This window comes from Haliaeetus albicilla, chromosome 4, assembly GCF_947461875.1.
Source record: "Haliaeetus albicilla chromosome 4, bHalAlb1.1, whole genome shotgun sequence".
Taxonomy (NCBI): domain Eukaryota; kingdom Metazoa; phylum Chordata; class Aves; order Accipitriformes; family Accipitridae; genus Haliaeetus; species Haliaeetus albicilla.
This window is the reverse complement of record NC_091486.1, coordinates 25750832-25774209: the sequence shown is the minus strand read 5'-3', so window position 1 is coordinate 25774209 and position 23378 is coordinate 25750832. Positions and strand designations below refer to the sequence as shown.

Sequence of the window (23378 nt, the reverse complement as noted above, 5' to 3'; positions counted from 1 at the left end):
CGAGGTATCGATGATTTAAAGCACAGCGCTGAGAGCAGACTTTGGAAACAGATTTCAAGCCTGTTAGCCCTGGATGGCACATGGTAAGGAGCAGGGGTGCTTTTCCTGTTCACAAAGAAGGAAATTCAAAAAAAGGGACAAGAAAGTTGTGTACGTTCAAGACAAGTAAACATACATGTGTTCATGAGACTGGGAAGGAGAAGTACTGTATTTCAGCTCCCCTTCCCCGTTTTTGGTTTGACTATTATTCTTTTTATCTTCACTCTTCTACATAACAAATAAATAAATACGCTAACACTATCAGTACATAAAATAACCCGTTTTCACTTAATTTCTATGCACACCTTCTGAGACGTTACGGAAATGAGCAAGTATTTTCATTACACAAGGTAAAGCAGCACAAAAAGTTCACAATTACTAGTCTTTATGTTCAAAGAAAAGACTATGCTATAAATTTCCTGCCCTCAACTTGCCCGAATGCATCTTCCCGAAACTGCATGGGATAAAAAGACAATTAAAAGTAAAAATCCCAGAATAAAGCATCAAACCTTCACTTTCAAATTCAAAACTGAAACACAGGACAGTTTCATTTTCAATGATTTATTACTTTTTATGGACAGAAGGTCTCGTTTAATATTTTCCCAATTCCCACTGCCTGCATGATGTTTTGGGTTTGGTTTTTTTTCTCTCTTTCTTTCTTTCCCCCTTTTTTTCCTTTTTTTTTTTTTTTTTTAGGTTGTGCTAGCAGAGGCAAATAAAATAAAGTCCAGAGTAGCGTCATTTTGTCTCCTTTGTACAACAGTACCTTAAAGAAAGATGACAGTTTCTCGAGTCCTTAGCTGCTACATGCAGGCTCTGCTTGGGCAGTGTCAGTTATGTACAGTACTGGTCAGAAGCGAAGGATGAAATGGAAAATTTCACCTCTTCTACAAAGTTGTCAAGTCAGTCTGATGGTCCTTGGAACCAGTCTGTAAATGGGGGTTTGAACCAGAGGAAGAAGACCTGCCCTTCGTGTTGGGCAGTTTGTGATCTTTTTTCCACTTCATTCTTCTGTTCTGAAACCAGATCTTGATCTGGCGCTCAGAGAGACACAAAGTGTGGGCTATCTCGATACGGCGGCGCCTGGTCAGGTACCTGTTAAAATGAAATTCTTTTTCCAGTTCTAGGACTTGCTGTCTGGTGTAAGCTGTGCGGGAGCGTTTAGGTTCCCCTCCGTTGTAATTGGGATTCACTGGGAAAAAAACACGGAGAACTTTACAAAGCTAATCTCGACTTGCCGGTTCGACTTTACAAAAGAAAACCTTAGGAGCTGCGAGCATGTGGCCGGGCTGGATTCGTCCCAGTTGCTTACAATGGACGGGCTGCTCTCCCCCTCGCTTAAGGCAGGCACTGTTACAGGCACACGCAGCTAGGTAGGCTGGGAGCCTCTAGCAGGCTCCTAAAATGGAGCTTTCTCCTGCACGGCAAAGCCCCGCACGGCCAACGGCCTATTTCCTCAGCAATAAAAATTTATGACGAGTGTAATTGGCTACCTCGGCTTCAAAAGCTCGTCCACGAGCCTGGCAGGGACTCGAGCGAGCGCCGCTGAGGGCGACCGGGAGCAGGGTAGAGGAGCAAAGTAAGAAGAGGATCCTTACCCGAGTTAACATGGACTTTCTTCATCCAGGGATAAACTACTGCTGGCTGCTTAACTGCTGACCCGTTTGGGGGTTTGAGGGCCGGCTGCTGGCTGCAGGCTCGCGAGTTGGACATTGGAGGCGGTGGACAATGCTCTGCTTGGCCGGGGAAGTGGCTCGCTGGGCCGGATTGCTCCTGTCCGTGACCCCGCGGCTGCACGGCAGAGCCTTGGGCATTGCTACAGCTAAAGGGCTGCTCGCTGTAGTTTGACCGTGGGTAGAGTCCCTGGTGCTGGAAATCAGAGCCCTGCGAGGCACTGTAGTACTCGGCCCCCTGCTCGCCTAGGTAGCTGTTCTGCAAATATTCCTCGCAAGGAGGAAATTTGGGGTCCACATACTTAGAGTTCACCATATACGAACTCATGGCCATTAATTTCTGAAGGTAGAAAATACTAATTTTTCTCGTGTTGTCTTTTTTTCCCCTGCCATAGAGCCCTCCTACTTGCTGTCAACTGAATAAAGTTAGGCGGGCATGTGACCGGCCCGGCCAATGGGGAGGCGGGAGCCGATCACCGGATTTCTCCGCAGCTCAGCGTTTCCACCGATTCCACTCGCGAATATCCCCGTAACCGGGTGACCCCCTCTCCGGCGGGTCGCACCCCCCGGAGCAGGTACCGGAGGTGTAGGGGGACTGCCCGGGCGCCGGCCGCCTCCCCGGCCCGCAGGTAGGGCCGGGACCAGCCTTTTGTCCGCCCGAGCTGGCTTCCCCCAGCCCCGCGGGGCGACGACGGTGCCCCGCCGTCCGGTTCGCCAGCCGCCACCGCCACCGGGGTTCGTTACCTCGCCTTAAATAAAATAGCCAAAGAAATACGCCGAGCGAGGAGCCGAAGTGGGCTGCAAAGGCAGGAAACCCGTGAGGAAGCGGGGAACAGAACAGCCGTCAAAGAAGCGGGCAATATCATGTACAATAGAGCTGTCCTGTCTTTGTCTCGCAGGGGTCATCCAAAAGTTACCAGAATTTAGTTCTGCTGAATAAAATTAGGCAATCAGTAACTTCTCTTTCGCTTCCGAGCCTCGATATATATGTGAGCGTACGTACGCGTGCACAGGCGCAAACGCACACGCACATCCATGGAGCCATACGCGTATGCATGTAAAACCACACGGATGGCAAGAAACCGTTCACTTTTAACCACTAAAGTTCAATCACTTGAACTGGAGAAGGCGTTTAATTCGGTTAAAAATATCACGGGTTTAATGAGATAAATTCGGTCTTCATTCATCAATATCATTCCTGGAGCACAAGTAAAGACATTCCAGTGAGGCGAATGCTGCTTTTGCTGCTGTCGTAAATATTTTGATGCGATCTGGACCCTCGACAGGAAAATTTTGCTAACGTCTGACATATCTAGCTAATTTCTGAGTATCTTTTTAAAGATTCATTCACTGATTGGTAGATAATTTTTTTTTTCCAGAAAATCTGTAACTTCTGCTGAGATTAACTGTTTAAATGCACAGCCTGTCAGTGAGAGTTACGACTGAACGACAACTGAGATTTTAAGAGACGTCCTAAAACCTAGCAAATAGGAGCGAGGCAGCAAAACTTTTATAATTTCTGAGGGTTCAGCACGCACATGCCTTTTGATTCCGCCAGTATTTAAACTTCTAACCATTTGCAGAAAGGTGAAGTTTTTGCATCGACCATATATTCCCCTAGAATCGAATCTGTGACTATATGAATATCACACAAATTCGGTTCTACAGGGTATATATAGACAACGTAATAACATTCTGTTTTCATCTACAATATAGCAGGTCTTTGCCATTCTCTTAGTCCTTACTGTCTTCTGAGGAATGCAAACTATTCTGCTGGGACTCAGTTCTGAAATACGGATTTGCAGGAAGGTGGGATTTCAGAAAAGATTCACGCTTGTTATTATTGCTGCGATAGAGCTATACGACTCTCCACCAATTTATAGCGATGAATTTCGCCTACCAAATTCTCTGAAAGACCTGCTGCTCATTTTAAATGCTCTGCCGTTTACGTCCTCGCTACGGAAAACGGACGTTACCGGTCAAATTGCGCTATTTAGAATAATAATGGTTAAAATAATTTAGAAAAGAGCCTGTATCTATTTGGGCTAACACGAATCTGAAGAGATTCTCCATAATTAGAAATCCCTCTCCCTCCCCCCCCCCCCGGACAAAAAAGAATTTTAAAAAAAATCGAAACAGAAGTAAAACAGCCGACAACAGAAACAGCGATTGGTGAAAAAGAGGAGATTAAAGGCTGGGGTTAGTTGCTCTCGGGAAGAAGAGAGTTTCCAAATTTACCTTCATCCCATTATGCTGGTCTAGCTATTATCCCCGCGAGCTGCCTGCGAGCCGCAGCCTCGCACCCTCCCAGGTTCTCCCCGCCGTAGCGTTTATGGTGAAGGGCAGGGCGAGAGGTCAGCCGAAATCATTTACAAACATATCACAAAGTTTCATTACTTTTACTTTGTCGACAGCGGCACACAGGAGTACAAAAGTTCATGAATTGTGTCTGACCCAGCTCCTCACTGCTGTCCTGCGGTCAACCTCTTCTCCTTCCACTATTTAAAACAGGCACCATAAGGACAAATAATGGTGCGGGTGTGATACATCCAACCACTGCGGAGGGCAGATTTGGGGGTGTTGCGTTTATCCGAGCCATGTGTACCGGTTTGTTTGCCTGCCTCCAACTCCCAGCTGCCTGATCTGGGGGATGCTATTTTTAAACATCTGCTTTCTTAGCACTGCCGTGGTGTCTTCTTCACAGCAAGTGCAACTCGAAACGACTTTGTGTCCCTAATCTCTCCCCCCTCCCCCCGATTATTTAAATCTCCACCCAACTATTTTAAGCGGCTCGCCCCGCTTTCTCCTCCTTTCTCTGAGGGGAGGGGGATACCTCCCCACCGGGGGGGGGGGCGGGTATTAACCACCCGGCTGAACTGGCAGGACAACACCCCCCACCCCCCCAGCCCCCAAAACGGAGCTTGCGTTTGGGGCAGCCCCCGGGAGCGGACAAGCCCTCCGAGGGCTGCCCGGGGAGAAGCGACGGGGCTGGGGAAGCAGCAGCTCCCGGTTCTGCTTAATACTACACATTTTCATATTTGTTAGACGCTGTGACCTGCGTTTCACCTTATTGCACGACTTGCTCAGACAGGTCAAAGCCAAAGAGTTATTGATGAACAAAAGCGTTATATATTCACCTCCTGTTCAACTGCCCATACAAAATGCTTTTGATCTATCAGGCTTTTTGTGTTCTGGTTCATAATCAGTATGCTAAATGTACGTTGGCAGAAAACAAGTAATCCATACATTTAGGGCCGGCCCTGGAATAAAATGCCAAGGGCATCTACATAGCGCAGGGCTGAGCTACGGGGGGAGGAAAGTTACCTATGGAACACAATTAAAACTGCAACGCTGGAGGCGATTCTTCAGTTCGTATTTAAAGGGCTCGAAAACCAATATGACAACGTAAGGCAAAACGAGAAAGAGAAGCCTGGCACAAGCCGTGAAAGCGATTATTTATCAGCAAGCAGGGAGAGGAAACAGGGAGAAACGCAAACAAACACAGGTCCGCTCCTGTGCCTGCTCCCGGCCGGAGCGGGGCTTGCAGGAACGGGGAGGGCAACGGATACCTAGTGAATCCCCGAACCTCGCACGCTTTCTTTCCTCTTTGAGAGACAAGCCGGTCTCAGTCCGGAGCACCAGGACCAATGCACTTAGCTCCTCACTGCAGCTAGAAAGGTTCAACAGCATCTCCTGCTACACCCCGCACTGCTGCCCTCCCCTCGGTCCCCTCAGCGCAGCTCCCGCGGGACCACCGGGGATGCGAACACCCCCCCAGTAAAAGGTGGCCCTCGCAAGATCAGATGCCCACTCCCTTCCGTGCCTGCACAGCATTTAAATCCCCGTTTGAACGTCCCTTGCCCAGAGGATCAGCGCTACCGCCCCGCACGACCCGGCTGGCGGGGGCTGGCTCGGCTGGCCAGCCCTGACAGCCTCCAGAGCCCGCCGCCCCGGTCACCCGTGCACCGGGCTGTGCCAAACGAGGTTAACGCCAGCTCGCAGTCACAGCTCTGCTTCGCATCCCGTCTGGAGGACAGAGGGGGAGTAGCCAAGGTTATGAGGCGCTGGGACACAACGCGATCCGTCCGGGATCGGGACGGGGAGGCGCTGTACAGTCCCGCCGACTTAAAATGGAAACGCTGCTAATTGCCTCAGAGTGCTTAAGAGCAGGAGAACACCTGTACGGCCCTAGAATAAACCCTCAGGAGGCTGCACCCCTGCTTTTAACGGTAGCCAGGATTAGGACATGGTACCACAAACCGACTCCACAAGACTCCACAATCCTTCACGTGCTGACATGGTTTTTTTCTTTTTTTTTTTTTTTTTTGGTAGCAATATTCAGCAGGGATACATCAGTTTTAATTCTTCCAGTCTGAAGGGAAGAAACAGGATTTTCAAGCATCGCAAACTCTACAAGAAATAAGAGGTCACTTACCGTGGATGTCCTTCCATGCTGCCGAACCTGTTGCAATAAAAACGTTTGTTACTGTTGTATTCCACATACGGGTGATATTTCTGGAGAACAGTTACAGACCGCGTTTGATAGATGAAGGCAGAGAGGAGCTGGTGGCAAATCCTGCGAGCAGCGGAGTGGTGGGGTGGAAGCCCCTTCCGAATGAGGACCACATTGCATTCAGGCAGTTTTTTATGAACACATGCTTTCCCTGTGCCTGGGGTGTGATCTTTCACTTTTAATATTCATAGTCTAGATTTTATACCGGATAATTTCTAAAGGGATGAAAAGTCAGACCTCCCTCTTTCACTGATGGAAAAAAAAAGAATAACAAAGGCCTTTTTTTTCGTTCTCTGGCAATCCAGTCACTTACAAATGAAATATTCAGATCACCTTTGCTAAACCATCACCCATAAAGTGTCACAACATGCCGTGCAGCATCGTCCCCATGCTGAGCACAGAAAGAATTACAATTTCCTAAGAATAAATCTCGTATTGCTCTAAGATGGGTCCCCTTTAAGATCACCTAATTAACCTAACAGTAACCACGAGACGTGCGTCTTTGCATTATAGAAGGATAGATTTGACTTGAACTTTCCTTCAAATCTTCTAATAAATACATTCAAAGGTCACATTAAGGAAAACAAGAACACGCGCTCACTCTAATGCTCCTCAAACGCATCGTATATTTAAAAGTAAATAATATTGGGGGTTCTTTTCTGTAAGCGATTTTTCACCTCCTCTGTTGCCTTCCTACGGTATCTTGGAGAGTTGCATTACACACAGAGCAATTGCCTCGGTATCAACAGTTCACTAGATAGAGCTTCCCAAGACTGTTTTTGTTAAAAAAATTTTTTTTTTTTTTTTTTTTTAGTTCTGCCCACTCTGGATAGCATTCAGAGCTTGCGAGGACAGTGGAAGAGTATCAGAGTTTCGGCACTAAACATCCGTTTACCGTCCCTTTCCTTGCTTTTTTTTTTTTTTTTTTTAATAAAAAAGGTTAGCTTCAAATCAGATGTCCCCTTAAATTCAGAAACCTCAGGCGGGGAGCAGCCGGCTCATCCTGGCCCTGCCCTAGCCACCTGAGCTGTACCTGTCCATTTTCCCCAGCAAAGCTGTTCCGCACCCCCGGGCGGAGCAGCGCTGATACCCCACTCCCACAGAGTTTCTGGGGGCACAAAGAGAGCCCGAGCGCGGCGGTGGCAGCGGGGAGGCTGGTAGCGGACTTACTGCGCGCTCCCCCCCCGGCCGGGGGGACCCGGGAGCAGAGGTGCCTGCACGGCCGCATTCCCGCAGACGGTTCCCTGCTAACACTTTCCCGATTACTGCTTCCAGGAACGAAAGCATCTGCACTTGTATGCTCTTAAACTAATTTATGGTGGGAATTATATTTTGGCTTGTCAACTCTCAAGCCATAAAACAAAGTTTATTGGAATCACGTGCTTCTAAATAGCCACTCAGGACCTATCTCTGCGGAACCATAAATAACCTTCAGCTTTAAACTTTTATTCGCTAAATAAAGGTTCGCTGAATCTGTCCTGTAAAACGGGACTGGGTCAGAATAGCGGGGATGGGCGGAAGGTCAGCTCCGCGGCGTTACGCCGGCCTTTTTGAGGAACGTGCTGTAGGGAAAGCTGCTAAGAGGGGAGCTGGCGCTCCCCAACTGCTCTCGAGGAGGGAGCCGGCTGCCTTTTGCCCTGGGTACCCGTTCAAACCTTTCTTTGCCTCTCTTAGGTGACAGGGAAGCCCGTCGTCAGGAAAAAAAACCCCAGAGGTACTGCGGAGAGAGGAGGGTCCCTCTCTCCCTTCCCGGGATGTTTATGGCATTTTGGTCAGGCGCTCCTGGAAAATGGTTTGGACTCGTTCACCTCCTGAGCTGTTGCTCGGGCGAGCCGTGCCAGGGGTGCGGGCTCACCAGGCACCCGGCGGACCAAACTGCTGGAAACAGCGAGGGCACCGGGCTTTGGAAAGGGAGAAAGTGTGAAGCCTGCCACAATGAGATCTTTGAGGACTGGAAGTTTACGGAGGGTTATAAAACAATAAAACAGCCCTGGTGTGAAGGAAGCAGGGTGTGAGTTAGCAAATGAGAATTTCAAGGAGCCCGAGCACAGGAAGTCAAATGTCCCTGGCAGTCACACAGCATAAAGGAACCAGGGCATCAGCTCCCAATCTATCATGGCTCAGACGAGGAAGTCGGGCCGGCCAGCAGCTCCTGGTGCCTCCCGGGAGGGGCTTGTCCCTTCCCCAGAGGGCGGGCAGCCGCGTCCGCCCCGTCGGGGCCGGGCCGCGGACAGAGGGGACAGAGGGCCCGCGGGGGCGGGGGCGCCTCTGCGCAGGGGCTCAGCTCTGAAAAGCGAGCCAGCTTCAGCTCCTTGCTGGGTGCTGGCACCAGCTGGCACCAGCTGGGTGGCGCCTGTCTAACGCCAGAGTTAGGTTCCTCCCGGTCTGCTCTTACTTGACCATTTCCTACCGGATCTGGCCACGCAAGCTTGAAGTTGCCAAGAAGGGGCAGCTTAGTTCTTGCCATACTCTTGAGGCGGCTCAGATCGCAGCTGATCAATTCGGTTTTCTCCAGAGAGCAAGTGGCGTCCTGATCACCTTTCCTGCTCCTTCTTTCGACGCAGGGTTATTCTGCATTCCGCTGTTTCCCTTGCTCTGTGTCAATGCTTCAATCATACGGCATCCCCTTCGTGCTTTGTTAGCGGCCTAAGCTGGGGAAAGGCTCTTTCTCCCTGGCCAGCCCCGGGCAGGCAGAGGAAGAGCTCCGCGGGGCTGTACCCCTGCTCAGGCACACGGACCTGGGCACGGCAGGCGCTGGGCCAGGCTCAGCGGCAGCCTTCCGAGCCCCCCCCCGCCCTCCCCAGATCCCCTGGCCTCGCTGGCCTCCGGCTTCAGCGGCAGGCAGCTGCAAGAAGCCAGGGTGCCCGTCCCCTGGGAAGGTGAGAGAAAAGGCTACGGGTCGGGACGTGAGGGGAAGGGTGCGACGGGAAAGTCCAACCAAATGTGGGGAAAAGAGGCCGGGACGACAGGAACCACGTTGCAGAGTCAAATGCGTTTGCCCCGGGCCTGGCAGCGGGTGCTGGGTACGGCGGAGGTGCGGTCCTGGACAGCGGGGGCCACGGGTGGGCTCCAGCCCCTGTGCCGGCACGGGGAGCGTCACGTCCCTCCCCGCGTGTCTGCGATCGCTTCGGCTCTCTCGGCCCGCCTCGCGAGCAAGAGAAGCCCACGGTTTGGGGACAGGGTACTGTCCGGCGGGTGCGGGAGGAGAGGAGCCGTGGCGAGGCAGGCGGCGTGGCAGCACCGCGGGCGGGCGGAGCATTAGCCCCCCCCCCCGGCAAACGGGCCGGGAGCGGCGGGCCGGGCCGGGCGTGTGCTTCGGGCAACCGTGTCCGGGAGGCTGGGGCTGGGAACGGTGAGGCTGTGGGATAGTGAGGAGTTGATGAGTGAGATACAGCTGCCTGTGATCTAGGGGCAAGATGAATGTTTCTGCTACCGAGTAATTCTAGCCCTGAGATTTTGAAGAGGGAATTAGGATTTTCACATTTCCTATTCTAAAATGCAGATGTGAAAGTTGACTTTGAAGCCCCGGCCAGTTCATTCTCTAGGCTTTTATGCAAGTTCTCATACTCGGGGCTGACGATCTGGAGATGGATAAGATGTGGAATGAAGTAAGCCGGTAACAATTGGTTTCCCTCTGGTAATTGTTGCGATAAAAGGCTTGGGGAAATTGAATCGCATGTGTAAACCACCGCCGCTCTCGGTGCTGCTTGACAGACATGACGACCAGCATCTTGCCCCGAGGACCACACCGCCAGAAGATGACAGGCTCCATCGCTGACTTTGAAGACCTACCGAGCGCCTTGATAGCGTCCGAGGCATTAGCCCTCCCTGCTTTTATCGTAACGCCGACCTCTCAGCAGTCACCCCGCCGCCCATGCCCTCGCCGAGCAGGATGTGGGCATGCAAAGGCCCCTGCCCGCAGCGCCCCGCGCCCGCAGGCAGCTCCGGCGGCAGCAGAGACCCGGAGCGGGCAGGGCGGCGGCGGCGAGCCGCGCCTCGACATCAAACGGGGGCAGCGACGGCGGCACCCAGGGTCCGCGGGGGAAGAGGGCGAGGAGCACGGGGCAGGGAGGGGAGGCCGGGGGCCGTGGGAGCGTCTAGCTGGGGCAGGCACGGCCCGGGGGGCCGGCGGCCGCCAGGGTCGTGTCCGGGCACGGCTGAGGAAGGTGAAGCCTGGAGGCGACAGGTGAGGCGGAGGCAGGGAAATCTGCCGGGCCCCGGCTTGCAGGGGACGGGGGGGGTGTGCGGGGGCCGGGGGCTCTGCCCGGGGGAAGGGAGCCGGCGGGGAGGCGGGTGCGGGCTGCCGCGGTGTTCTGGCACCCACATCAAAGGGGCAGGAAAGGAAGCGGCGGCTGCCCGACATCAAAGGGCGGGCCGGTGACCGGGAGGGCGGCGGGGCACTGGGAGTGAGCCCCGCCGGCACCGTGGGGAAGGCAGGGGGCGCGGAGGGGCGCCCACGGGTGCGAGTAAGGGCCCTGCGGACCCGTGGCGGGCGGGAGGCCGCGGCGGTGAAGGCAGTGGGACAACTGGGGCCCAGCTGGGGAGGGCTGCGGACACGCCCGAGAAGGGCGGCGGAGCCCCACGCGTGCCCCCCGCCTGCCAGTGGGCCTCTCCCGTGGGCAGGCGGGCGGCCGGGGCGGGGGCCCGGGGCGGGCGGCGGGGGGGTGGGGAGCCCCTCGCCCAGGCGGGGACGTCGGCCAGGCTTGTCCTACAGCGCCTTCTCCTGGAAGAGGCCGTGGAGACAAAATGGCTGGTGACGGCGGCCAGGGCCTGTCGCGCCCCCGGCGGCCGCTCCGCTCCGCTCCGCTCCGCGCCCCGGCCCGGCCCCCCCCAGGGCGGGAGCCGCGGGCAGGTGACCCCGGCCCGGGCCGTCGGGGCGGGCGCCCACCCGCGGGCAGAGGCGGCGGAGCCGGGCCTCGACGGCGGGGCCGGGCGGGTGGCTGGGCCTACCCTCGGCTCCCCCCCCCCGCCGGGTCTGGCTCGGGTCGCCCCCGGCGCGGGGCGCTGGGTGGGCGATGCGGGCTGCCTCCCCCGCCTCACGCCGCCCCCTCCCCCGCGGGTGGTGGGAGGCGAGCGGTGGGTTTGGGCAGAGCCTGCTGCCGCTGAATGCACTTTTATTGCCTCTTGTCTCTGGCAGAGACCCTTCCTCCGCGCCCCGCCGGCCCCCGCGACCTGCTGCAATGTTTATTGTGCCTCATCTTTTCCTTTCGCTTCCTGTTTTTTCCTCTCCCGCTCCAGCGGCATTGAGTGCCGCACTGCAGTAGAGCCGTAAATACCTTTAACAGCTGCCTGCCAACCGAGGGGTGAAATACTGTCTTTGTTCGGGTTTTTTTCTGCCCCAAGCGCTCATAAAACACCCCGTGAGAATTATATTTGTTTGGGGAAAGAGAAACATTATTGGGAAATAAACGAATCGGCGGGATTTGCTGTTCTTAAGAGCGCAAAACCAACGCGTATTTCTTCGCTCAGTCTTATCGGGTTTCCCGGGTCCGCAGCCCACATCGCCTGCCCTGCTTGCACCAGATCCCCGCCAGACTCGGGGAGCAGAGGCTGCGCTTCTCCTCCAGGGAACTTGCAGCAGCTAAGCGGGAGCCCAACCTGACTTCCCAAACGGCAGCCGGCGCCAGCGATACCTGGGCACTGCCCGGGAGCGCAGGCTGCCGTTTCCTGCGGGTTATTTTCTGCTGGTGTTCTTTTACTGCCCGTGCGTCAGTGAAGTGTGGGCTAGGGATCGGCTGTTTCCTCTCAACAAAAAAAATGAGATGAGTCATAAATTCTGTCGAAGATGTCGGGAAACGAAGCAGGTGTGAGAAACGTGAATGTGAATTCTGTGTTCCAAAAATTACAACACACCAACACATCTACACCCATACAGGCGCCCGCATTATATAGGTGTATAAATAGACGTAAAAATACAGCCCTCATACGTGCCATATATCTATACACACATACATACAGGGTTTGTTATGAATACTCACAAACACGCGGGTTTATTTAAGAGCATACACATACCTATGTGTGCTTCAGTGCTAATGAAAGAAATGAAAGAAAAAGAAAAAAAAAAGAAAACAAGAAAAAGAGCAAAAGGAAGGAAGCCGTTTAGGAGGGAAAAAAGCCGAACTCCCACATAAACCAGTGGGATCATAAATGCATATGTGTATCCGTATGTGTCAGCATATGGACCCGCAGACACACACATGCACATTACAATTCGTTAGAACATCCTGCTTTTGTTTTCTTCTTTTCCTCCAGGCTACGAATAATTTTTCAAAACAGCTCAAGGACCAGATTTTTCGAAGTTTTTTGAGAGATTTATAGCCAAACAGCTATAATTACTGTGTCACCTAGGAGGGATTCTGAGAGTGAAACCTAACGCAAGACATACTTTCCAAGTTACTCTTGAAGACTGTTGCTATGTTGAAAACGATTCCTCCCAAATAATCCCCAAGCCCTTCAGCAGCACAGGGCGGTCGGTTAGTGCAAACAGCCAAAGCATGAGGGAAAGGCATCCTACCGCTTACTGTAGCGGGGCTCGGGCTTAGGAGGCTGGGGAGGTGCTCGGGGATGGATTAAAGAAGAATTTCTTCTGCGGCTTCAAAACATATACCTGGGGTGCGACCCACACCTTTCTACCCTCACCGGGTATGGTTTAATCAGGCATTTTGCTTTACCGTTAAATAAGTGGCTGCTTTCGAGGTAAATGGCGATTCGGTAAATTCCTGCAGTGCGGTGGCACGGTGCATTTCCATCACTGACCAACGACGTAAACACTAAATACCGGCAGGCAGCGGGTTTTCTACTGCGCATTAACATTTTGAAAATGAAGAGGGGACGTGTAAAATATATATATGTTCAAAAGAATGTACTTCAGAAGAATATATGTTCTACAGAGGTGTAGATACGTATATACACGTATATAGGTAACGCGGCTGCGGAGATATACACATATGTAGGTAACGCAGATAAAGTTTGCATGACTCTTCTATCCCCTCTGCATATTTCAAAAGAAACCTGGGTTTGGGCTTTTTTTTCCGATAACTCATCCCCGGTTTAGCCCCCCCCCCCCGCCCCCCCGATTTCCACGTGGGTAAGGAGCGGTGCTGCGGGGGTGCGCTCCCGCGCTGCCCACCTACCCAGCCCTGTCCGGCCCGGCCCGGCTGCCTCCCGCCGAGCCGGCCGGAGCCGCAGCCCCGGCTCATGCACCGTACGGCGGGAGAAGGGTGTCCTAAACGGCCCCGGCGGGCCGGGCGGGGGCTCCCGGGGCTGGCTCCGGGCACAGCCCCCCGGCCCGACCGGCGCGGCGGGGCCGCCCCGCGCCCTCCGCCCCCGCGGGAGCGCTGACCCCGGTTCTCCTGCGAAAACACCTGTTAAGCTTTAAAGTTCCGCGACCGCCCTTCCGCCATGGGGAAAACAAACCACAGCACCCCCACACCGCGCTTCAGGCTGGCAAGGGGAAAAGTAACACCACCCCCCCCCCAAAAAAGGCCTTTTATTGGAAGAAAACCCGCGGCAGGAGAGGCGCTGCCTGCGCGCACTGCGCCCCAGCCTTCCGCCCCTCGGTGCGGAGGGTCGCGGATCGCCCCGCCATCGCGGCCCGCTGCGCCTTTTCCGCGCCAGCCCGCGCAACGGCCGCACGGACCCCGCGGCATGTTCCACAACTATTATCGATAATTATAGTGACACCGATGATTACAACAGCATTAACAGCAACAGCAATAGTAGCGATAACGATAGTAGCAATAGTAACAGCAAGAATAAGGGGCTGCGAGGGACAGGTGACCAAGCGGGGCGGGAGGACAGGGGAGCCGGCGCCGTGCCGCCGTGCGGGACGCTGCGCGGGCGCGGAGTACCGGCGGCCAGCCCGAGGGGAGCCCAGTGCTTACCGGTTCGCGTCACTGCGCGCCTGCGGAGGAGCCCGGGAGGGTCGCTGTAATCCATTTTGCACCCGCGTAGCAATCCGTGTGCCGGAGGAGGCAGCGGCAGCGGGGGCAACAAGCGGCGGGAGAGGAGCGGGGGGCTGGAGGCGGCGCGGCGGCGGGCGCGGGGCTCCGCGCATCCCCCCGCGGGCGCGGGAGAGGAGGCGTCGCGGGGCCGGGGAAGTGTCAGCGCGGCGGCGGCGGCGGGACCGACCGCGGGTTTCGGGGCGCGGGACACAAACATGAGGGCGACTGCCATACACCTCAGCCTAGACAAAGGTTAGAAAAAGAGGGGCTGAGGCTCTCTGAAGGCAGAATGCAGGGGGAAATTCGCCAGGGAAATCAGGAAAAGGCCATGAAAGCGCTCGCTGCCTGCACATGACCAGCCGCAGCCAATGACAAGCCCAAATAGGTCATAAAAAGGTCTATTACCAAGTTGTAAATTTTCTTCAAACAAAAAGGAATTTACTGCAATTCCTTGCGGATTTTGCACATACAGCTTCCCAGCGCCATGTTTCTTTCGCCTGCGCGCTACGCTTTCACCGAGCCCTCGGTCCCGCCCGCCCGCGGCCTGCGCGCCCCGGGGCCGGTGGAGGGGCCCCGCGGGCACGGCCGGGGCGCGGGAGATCCGCGCAGGGGAGCGGAGAGCGGGGCGAGCCCCCGCGCAGCGGCCGCAGAGCCGCACAAAGAGGGGGGCACCGCGCTGTGCCCGCGGGTCCGCGTCTTGCCCCAACGAAAGGGGGCTTTACCCACACGCCCCCCCCCCGCCCTCCGCCGGGCCCTAGAAGAAGCCACATTTTCTTTAGCGCCCACTACTGAAGCCGAAGCCGTCGCCGACCTAAAAATAGTCCGAGCCGGTTCCCCACCCCGAAGTGTGCGGTTCCCACAGGTTGCGCCGGGCGCTGTCATCGCGCCCAAGGCTGCTCGCAGCCTCCCCGGGCGGGCTGCCTCCCCCCACCCCCCGATAAAACCTTCCCGGGAGCGCTCGGACCCGGGGCACCAACAGGGAAAATCCGATTCTTCGAAAGTACTCGAAAAGACTAAATCCGCACCCCCCTGTCCACAGGGAATGCTCGGCTCGGAGACGGAATATTGTGGGTACTTCTTGCTCGATTTGTGTTTCAGGGAATAGCCAGACCCCTCCGTCAGTGGCCTCCGTGTCGTTTGTACCTGCCTCGAAAACAGAGCTATCAAAAATAAACATTCCTAAAGGTGTAGGATCTTTTTTAACACGCTGCTTCAGGCAGTTGCACACCCGTGAATATCACACCCGCGCGGCGTGTGCCTCGGCCGAGGCACCGGCACCTTCGGCGGTGGCTCTGCAGCACCCACGGCCGCGCAAATTCCGCGGAAACCAAAGGCGCGGTACCTCCGCGCTGCGGCCATCGCAGGCGGCCTCTCGCCGCCGCTGCCGCCGCGACCCGCGCAGCTACGGCTTTTCCCTGCCCGAATACTGCTGCCTGCTCCGGAGCTCGATGGCTCCGATTTACCCGGCGGCTTACTGACCGCCCGGGCCAATTTCTGCCTCGCTTTTCTTTTTCTTAGCCAGACTCCAAGTACGAACGAGGGAGCGATTCAGCTGCCAGGCTACGGGGGGAAATACCTTAGCAACTACAGCAATTTTGGGTTTTTTTTCGTAATAAATAAGAGAGGGACGATCCCAGTCACCGCTAGGCCTTCGCAAACGATGCGCGCACAAGGCAGTCCGTTTTTGCCTGCGTGGCTGCGTTCCCAGTCGGCCCAGGGAGAGCGACGCTAACGGAAACTTCTTCAGGAATATTTTAATTTTATTCTCTTTGTTTGGAAATTAAAAACAACTACGGCAGCAGCTCTTTGCCAGACAAATATCAGCCTAGGAAGTGCTCCCCTCGGGTGCGAAGGTCTCCGGTATGCGTTTGCCCCCGCAGGCAGCCCGGGTTTGCAGCGGGCGGCACCAGCACGGCAATTCCCTGCGGCGGGGCCCGCCGGGCCCCCGCTGCGCCAGGCCGAGGCTTTTTCCCTGCCCGGAGACCCAGCGCGCCGGTGCCACTGGCAACGGGGATTATTTCGAAAAGCGAGGGGGTTTTACGCGTCAGGGGACTGGGTTTCCTTAAACGCGCCGTCACCGGCCCCACATCCTTCCTGGACACGAGGGGTACCGGCGCATTTATGCAAATCCACGCAGCAAGATGTTTACTTCACCGTTTTGCTGCAGTTTCCCCTCGTTTACAACCTTTAACCGACCACGCGATTAAAATAAACCGAGAACAATAGCTCCGCTTGCTTTTGCCTCCCTCTAGAGCTGGCGCTTTGCAGGAGTGGGAGCGTGCCTGGCTCGGTGGCGGCGAGGGGGGAAGAGGAAGGGAAACGAAATGAACCAAACCCGCCGTAGAAATCCCGACCGCGGGGACGGCGGTTCCCGCTGAGCCGGCTCCGCGCCCGGGAGCGGAGCGGTGGGTGCGGGAGAAGGGCCGGAGCGCACGGCGGGCACGGCGGCGGCCGGAGGCCCCCACCTCCCCAGGCCCCTGGCTGTGAATTTCCGAGCGGGGCCCCGGCTCGGTCCCTGCTCCGTCGAGAGCACGTTCGTTTCTCGGGCAGAAGAGACAAATTCGTGGCGTTTGTCGCAGCGGCTGGCGCGGCTCCCTTCGCGGGACCGTCACTCAAGGGGGCGTGAGGCGGTAGGGAAAAAATGACGCAGAAATCTTGGTAGGGATTTATACCTCATACCTCAGCCCTCTGCCTGCTGTTCCTAAAAAGGACTGCTCTCGGCCGTCCTCTCAGACACCGCGGTCTGCGGGACCCCGCCGCGGAGCGGGAGAAAGGGGAGGGAGGGGAGAGGGGGAGATAAATTAAACCGTTTTACTGATCGGAGCGACCTTCTCTTCCCGCGACTGCGGGGAACCGTGCGGCAGGCTCTGCCCTCGCCGGCCGCGGCCTCCAGCTGGGAAAGGCACCCAAGCCGTGCGCTAATATTTAGGGGGGGAAATGCCCTGCTCTCCGTTTGCGCGTGGTTTGGGACCGCTAACCAGTACAGCTTCCGAGAATCCCCCACGCAAGGCCACAAAAGCTTTGCATTTCTCTGCTCCTCCGCCACCCGCGGGGGAGGCTAGGCCCGGTTTGGCCGCGGCTTGCGTGGCGGGGCTGGAAGCCCCGCACCGGTCGGGAGCGGCCCTGGGGGCCGGCGGGGGCCCGTCTCCCCCCGGGCGGGCGGGCAGCGTAGGGCTCCGCGGGGTAACGGGCCGTGTTCGCCAGCAGCCGCCCCCCTGCCCCGCAGCCCCGGGGGCGAGGGGGGGGCACAGGAAAAGGCGAAGGCAGGGCCCAGGCGCACACGTCGAGGGGGCTCCCGGGGCCGGGCCGCAGCGTGGGCTCAGCCCGCCGGTGGGGCCGCCGTCCCCACCGGCCGCTGCTTCGACCACGGCCCCGCAGAGCCCGTGGCTGGCGGCTCTGGCCAGGAGCGCGGGCGGCAGGGAGCGAAAACCAGGTTTTGCATCCGATGTGCCGTTCCCAGCCCCCACAGAAACACCCAGCACCGGGGGAAGGACGGGGGAAAGGCGCAGGGGAGCGTTAGTCCAGACGCGGAGAGGCTCTGAAGGTTATTGGAGGAGTGGATTACGAAAAGGATAACAGGAAGCCGATAAGTTTTATATTTTAATAAATTTTAATCGAATATCAATAGCAGAAGGTTAAATATATTTCTAAGATCTTTTCTTCAAATTTATTAAATTTATTTAATTTACTCAACATAGGAACAAGAATTAAAATAGTACAAGTGCACTTGTCTTGATTAATAAAGCATTGTTAAATGTCTTGCTTATTGGTATTTATTATTAGGAAGTTTATGTCGTTTCCCGCAATCACCGTCTTTTAAGATTGCAAAAAAAATATATTTTTATATATATATATATATCATTAGAAATGTATTGCTACAAACTCTGTATCAAATTTGCAAAAGGAGTAGATGAACTGTTAAATCTAGAGATTGTTCCGGATACAGTTAAAACCAAACCAAACCCCAACCCAAACCAAACCCCAAACAAGTGAAGCACACGAAGCAGAGCAATGTCAAGTGGAGGGACACGGGGTCACTCGTCCCACGGCAGGACCACGTACAGGGGGACACGGGCGGAGATGTCGGGCCATGGCGCCAGTTAGTTTTGATGGCCTTTCACAAAGTCTTTTAGGGCAAAATTTAATTCGTCTGGCCTTCAGGTCTGTCTTCTTCCAGATCATGTGCTTCCTTTTTGGCCTCCCCTTCCTTTCCCTCCTGCCTGGAAGCGGGGAATTTGTCCTTGTTGTTCTCTTTTTTCCATTTCATCCTCCTGTTCTGAAACCAGATCTTTACCTGCCTCTCGGTGAGTCCTAGTGCGTGGGACACCTCGATCCTCCTCTTCCTGGTCAGATAGGGGTTAAAGAGGAACTCCTTTTCCAGCTCTAGAGTCTGGAATCGGCTGTATGTTTGTCTTCCTCTCCTCCTACCCGGCGCTGCTGTTTAAAACAAAAACACAGGGGTTTGGAGGTTGGTGTGGTGGTTCAAAGCAAGGCGCAGGCAGGGAGCGAGGGCTCGGGTCCCTCTGCAGATCCCTCGGGAGAAGCCCCACAGAAACGCAGGGAGAGAAAGCCGAGGGCGCGGAGCAGTCTCGAGCTTTACACGAGTGCGGGAAAAACAGCGATAGCAGATGCGCGAACCGCCTCCGCTCTCCCCCCGCACCGGGGCTGGCGGGACGGAGCTTGCGGGGCCACTCGCCTCTCTGGTGGCCGGCGCCCCCCGGCCCTGCGCCCTTCCCGTTCGGGCGGCCGCGGCGGCGGTGGCGGGAGCCGGGCGGACGTGTCAGCTGCCCCTGGGTCCGAGAGGCGACTTTAAGGCTACTCTTGGGGCGGCAGCCGCCTTCTGCAGAAGTTTCTGGTTGCTTACTGTATCGCTTTATTATCGCAAGCCCCCGCGGCGATAGGAATCGCGGGGAGAGAGGCAGGGAGAGAGGGAGGCAGAGGCAGGGAGCGAAAGGCAGCGAGAAAGAAGCGGGAGGAGGAAAAGAAAGTTTCAAACTCAGACGTGAGATGGAAGCAAATTTTTGACTGCGTCCAACCTTGTGGTCTCATCCAGGGAAACATTTGAGCAGGAGACGAGCTCTGATTTAAGTGGTCTGGTTCCTCGCCAATATTAGCACTGGACGATTTACAGTCAGGATATTGTACCAGCTCGGCCTCTTGCTGTGTCGTAAAAATCTGCTGTCTCTGTAAGTTATCGTATCCGTAAAATTTAGCGGGCTCCCCGTGACAGGTAACCCCGCTGCAGGGGGCAGGAGGCGGAGGCGCGGCGGGGGGAGGAGGAGGCGGCTGGTAGGCGGCCGTGGGGCTCCCCCCGGCCGGGTGGTAAAAGTCCGCGGCCGCGCCGCCGCCGCCCCCCGTCCCGCCGGGCGCGGGGTGCGGGAAGCCGGCGGCGGCCGCGCCGTTCCCGTAGAGCAGGGCGGCGGCAGCGGCGGCGGCGGCGGCGGCGGCGTGGCGGCCGCTCACCTCGGGCGCGAAGTGACAGTCGTAGTAGGGGGGATTGATGGGCTCCCCCGCCGCCGCCGCCGCCGCCGCCGCCGCCGCCGCCGCCGCCGCCTTGTACTTGGAGTACAGCGGGTTGACAAAGTAGGAGCTCATCGGGGAGGGGGCAGCGGCGGGCGGGGGCGCGGGCGCGGGCACGGGGCGCTGCTCCCGCCGCCGCCGCCGCCGCCGCCGCCGCCGGTGCCTCTACGCCGCGCTCATGCCGCCGTCGCCGCCGCCGCTCGCCCGTGCGCTCCCCGCTCCTGCTCTCCGTGTATGTGGTGACCAGGACTGGAATATAATCGCTCCCAAAATGACCTGCCTCACTGCTTTTACTATTTCCTATTAGGCACACAGCAGCCCGCGCACGCACACGCACGCACACACACACACACACACACACACACGCTCATGAGCTCAGGGGGGACTTTTGGCTTCAGTTTACATGTGCCGCTCCTCAGGCAAGAAAAAAACCCGGCCCAGCCCTGCCCGGATCCACCCCAGCCGCGGCGCCCCCGCTCCCCCCGCCGGCGCGCGCTCGCCAGGAGCCGCCGAAACCCCCACCGCGCAGGGGCGCGGCGGCCGCGCGGATCCCGCGCGATACCCGCGGGCGCGCTGCCCGGGGCGACGCCGCCCGGCCCGCCCAGGCTGCGCTGCCCGCGGCTCGGGGCCGCGGCTCGGCACCGAATCGCGGCCTGCGCCGCCGGCCGGGCAGGGCAGAGACCCGCCGAGGGAGCCGACGCCTGGCGCAGGGAGCCGGGGGCCGCGGCGGGGGCGGCTCGGGGCGGGGGGGGGGGGCGAAGGGCGGCAGCGTGCGGCGGCCGGGCCCCGGTGCCTGCGGGCCCTCCGGGTCACCTCCTTGCAGGCGGGCAGAGCGCTGGGAAATGAGATGCACATTTACCCTTGACGCCGTGCACGCATGGCTGAGGCTCCAGGTTAATTGATACTTAATGGAAATCATGCCTATGAATATACTTTCCATCATTTCACCCTTGGTGGACGTCATTACCGAGGCAGAGAGAGGGAGGAAAAAGAAAAAAAGCAAAACGTGTGGGTGAGCGGTTAGCACCGCTCGGGGCCGCGGTCCGAAATAAGCGAGCCCTGTTCCCCGGGAGGGAGGAAGGAAGGAAGGCGCTGCCCGGCAGGCTCGGCGCTGCCCCGGCTCCTCGGGCCGGCCCGGCCGCCTGCGCGGGCCCCCGCTCCCCGCGCTCCGAAAAGCGCCGTCTCCAGTCCTCTCTTCCCCGCTTTGTCCTGCAGTGGGAACCGGCTTTTCGGACAGACACCCCCAGGAGCTCGAGTCCGCCCTATTTTGAAGAGAGACGAAAACTGTAGGTGAAATATAATATGGGCCCCGCCAGAGCCACGTGTGACCGTCTGGTGTGAATTGACAAAAAATACTTGTGGTTACATAAAAGACATCGCAGGCTCCTTCCCCATCACACCCCGCTCCCCCCACCCCCCCATGCCAATTAACTCGCTTTGTCTAGGTGACGAGCCCGGCTGCCCCACATATGAGCTCCCGGACGGCCCCTGGGCCCGCAACGACACCTCCGCCCGGGCAGGGCCCCCCCGGCCCGGAGCACACGCCTTTGGGAAGGCGGTGGAGACTCAGGGACCCCCGTGCAGCCCGGGGACAGGCGGGGGGGGTGGGGCAGGAGAGGCCCGGGGGGGGGGCACAAGGATTTTTGGTGCTACGAGGACATACAGCAGCAAAAGCCCACCGCAAGAGAGCAGCGGGAATGGAGGCGGCCAGGCCAGACGGGGGCGGGGGGGGGCGGCGGCAGAGAAACACCGCCTTACCCCGCGGAGGCTGCTTCCCGCATCGGCGCCAGAGCACCCCCCCCCGCCCCTCCTCATGCTCATCCCGCCGGGCGTCCCGTCCCACGGGCCAGCACCGCCACCCGCGTGGGGCCGCGGTGGCAGCAGCGGAACCGCGGTTGCCGGCGGGCCGGGGCCGCGGAGCGCTGCGCGGAGAGCGGGGCGCGGCGGCGGCGCTAGAGTGGAGCGCGGGCGCCCTCTGGCGGCGCGCGGCGGCGGCGGCAGGCAGCGCCCTCCCGCCCCGCGCTGCCGCCGCTCTCCCGGGCCCGTCGCCGGCCGGTGGTTCCGCCAGAAACCCAAAACGGGCCCTGCGGAACCCCGGGGCGGCTCTGCACTCCTGCCGCGGGGCGCTCGGTGACGAGCGGCTCTTCCTTTGCTTTCTGTATTGGGGGTGGGTTTTCTTCTTCTTTTTCTTTTTTTCCTTTTTTTTTTTTTTTTGTCTCTCGGAGTTTACAGTGCCATTTTCCTAGCACATTTCGGTGACCTTCTTTTATTTTTTTGCCAGTGCTATAATTAACTGCATACAAAGAATGCGCCTCGTTTACACATGGCAGCCAGGAAAGACGCCTGAGCTTTGAAGACCGCTGCTATCGCCTTTTCGATCATGTTTCCCCACATATTACACCACGAATTCTCCATGTGTGGTAGTTTCAGAGTTATACGTTTTTGTCTCGAACATGTTATTTTGTTTGCCCGTGCATTTATGTATTTATGGATTGATTTATGTAAACGAAAGTAAAGATGAATCTTTGTTCACCTCCCCCCCTTCATCACACATGCCTGTGAATTATTCGGTATAATGCGCGTGCACGCGAATATGCATGTGTGCAAACATATATTAACACAACCAACGGGTAGGAATTAAATTATTGTTCAGTTTGACACTAAAAGTAATTTCCATGGAAGAACTGCGTTTCGTCGTTCGAGAGGTTTGGTTTTCTTTCTGCCGTTTTGAAATGAACGCACGCAATATTAGAAATAGGTAAACAAAGGGGGGGAAAAAAAAGAAAATATACAAGGTAAAATCTGTCAATCTGCTGAAGGTAAAATATTAAAAAGCGCTGGTGTGAGCTTGGTGACAATTCCTTACCAGAGGCTCTGCTGGAATCAACATAATCGAGTGTGTGGCAAGAATATTGTTTACGTGTTGTTAGTTATAGATCACCCCCCTCCATGGTTATTTTCGAAAATATGGAGGCTAACATGGTAGGATTCATCGCAGTAGAATATCCAATAAAATACATTTCAACAAATCAGTGGACTTTGTAAAACCTCTCAGTTTCGTGACCTTCGGGTCTTTTTTGAGTCTGTTGCCTTGGCCCAACGCTGACATATTGAAATTTATAGTCCAAGATTTTAAGACCTAGTTTGTCTGCATTTTTTGGCTTTTTTTCCCCCCTCTAACAAACACAAACATCAAAATAAGGTGGTTTCAAAGAAAAGCGCCATAGCATATCGTAAACTCATTAGGTCCAGACGTCTAGCCATCTCAATGGTTTTATTATACCACGGTTCTTCCTGTTTTAAAAGAATTATAGGTATCTTCTCGACAATGGATGGGAAGCAATGCAACACCTTTTCCTGGCACTGCATGCTTTTGCCTTTTTTTTTTTTTTTTTTTTTCCAGAGGTAAAAAAACATTAAGCACCAGGTCTCTCAGCTCTCCCCTTAATCTTGAATTAACCGAACGGCTCGTAAATATTTACGGGTCCTTCATTTTAATGGTTGCTCTTTAAACAAAGCATTTTTTACAATGAACTTCATCTCAATTATCTTGATAAAGTCATGTGTGTTTATAAATGCAGAAGGCATGAGACGCTTTCCTAAATGAGCTCCCGCCAACAAAGCTGAACGTTTGGAAGCAGCCGTGTCCCCCCCTCCCCCCCGAGCTTCCCAACCTTCAGATTAAAGGGC

At 56.2% G+C, this 23378-nt stretch overlaps 3 protein-coding genes across 4 annotated transcripts in view; all 3 read right to left on the bottom strand.

Moving 5' to 3' along the window:
• Window positions 1-14630, bottom strand: part of HOXD3 (homeobox D3) — a 32605-nt gene extending 17975 nt beyond the window's left edge. The window contains exons 1-2 of one of the 2 annotated variants that reach the window (XM_069781507.1): window positions 14109-14630; window positions 6148-6174 (exon numbers count right to left, since the gene is read on the bottom strand). The gene's annotated coding sequence lies outside the window, so the exon portion shown is untranslated. The remainder of the gene's footprint in view (window positions 1-6147; window positions 6175-14108) is intronic. The other variant, XM_069781505.1, reaches the window with a different exon arrangement.
• On the bottom strand, window positions 22-3360 carry HOXD4 (homeobox D4). Its single transcript, XM_009916589.2, has 2 exons — window positions 1638-3360; window positions 22-1231 (listed from the first exon to the last, which is right to left on the bottom strand). Exons 1-2 carry the CDS (start codon window positions 2044-2046, stop codon window positions 927-929), a joined length of 714 nt encoding a protein of 237 aa, XP_009914891.2. The 5' UTR covers window positions 2047-3360; the 3' UTR covers window positions 22-926.
• Window positions 14631-17755: 3125 nt separating the features above from the next.
• HOXD8 (homeobox D8) lies at window positions 17756-20145 on the bottom strand. Its single transcript, XM_069781503.1, has 2 exons — window positions 19205-20145; window positions 17756-18605 (listed from the first exon to the last, which is right to left on the bottom strand). Exons 1-2 carry the CDS (start codon window positions 19761-19763, stop codon window positions 18310-18312), a joined length of 855 nt encoding a protein of 284 aa, XP_069637604.1. The 5' UTR covers window positions 19764-20145; the 3' UTR covers window positions 17756-18309.
• Between the last annotated feature and the right edge of the window lie 3233 nt (window positions 20146-23378).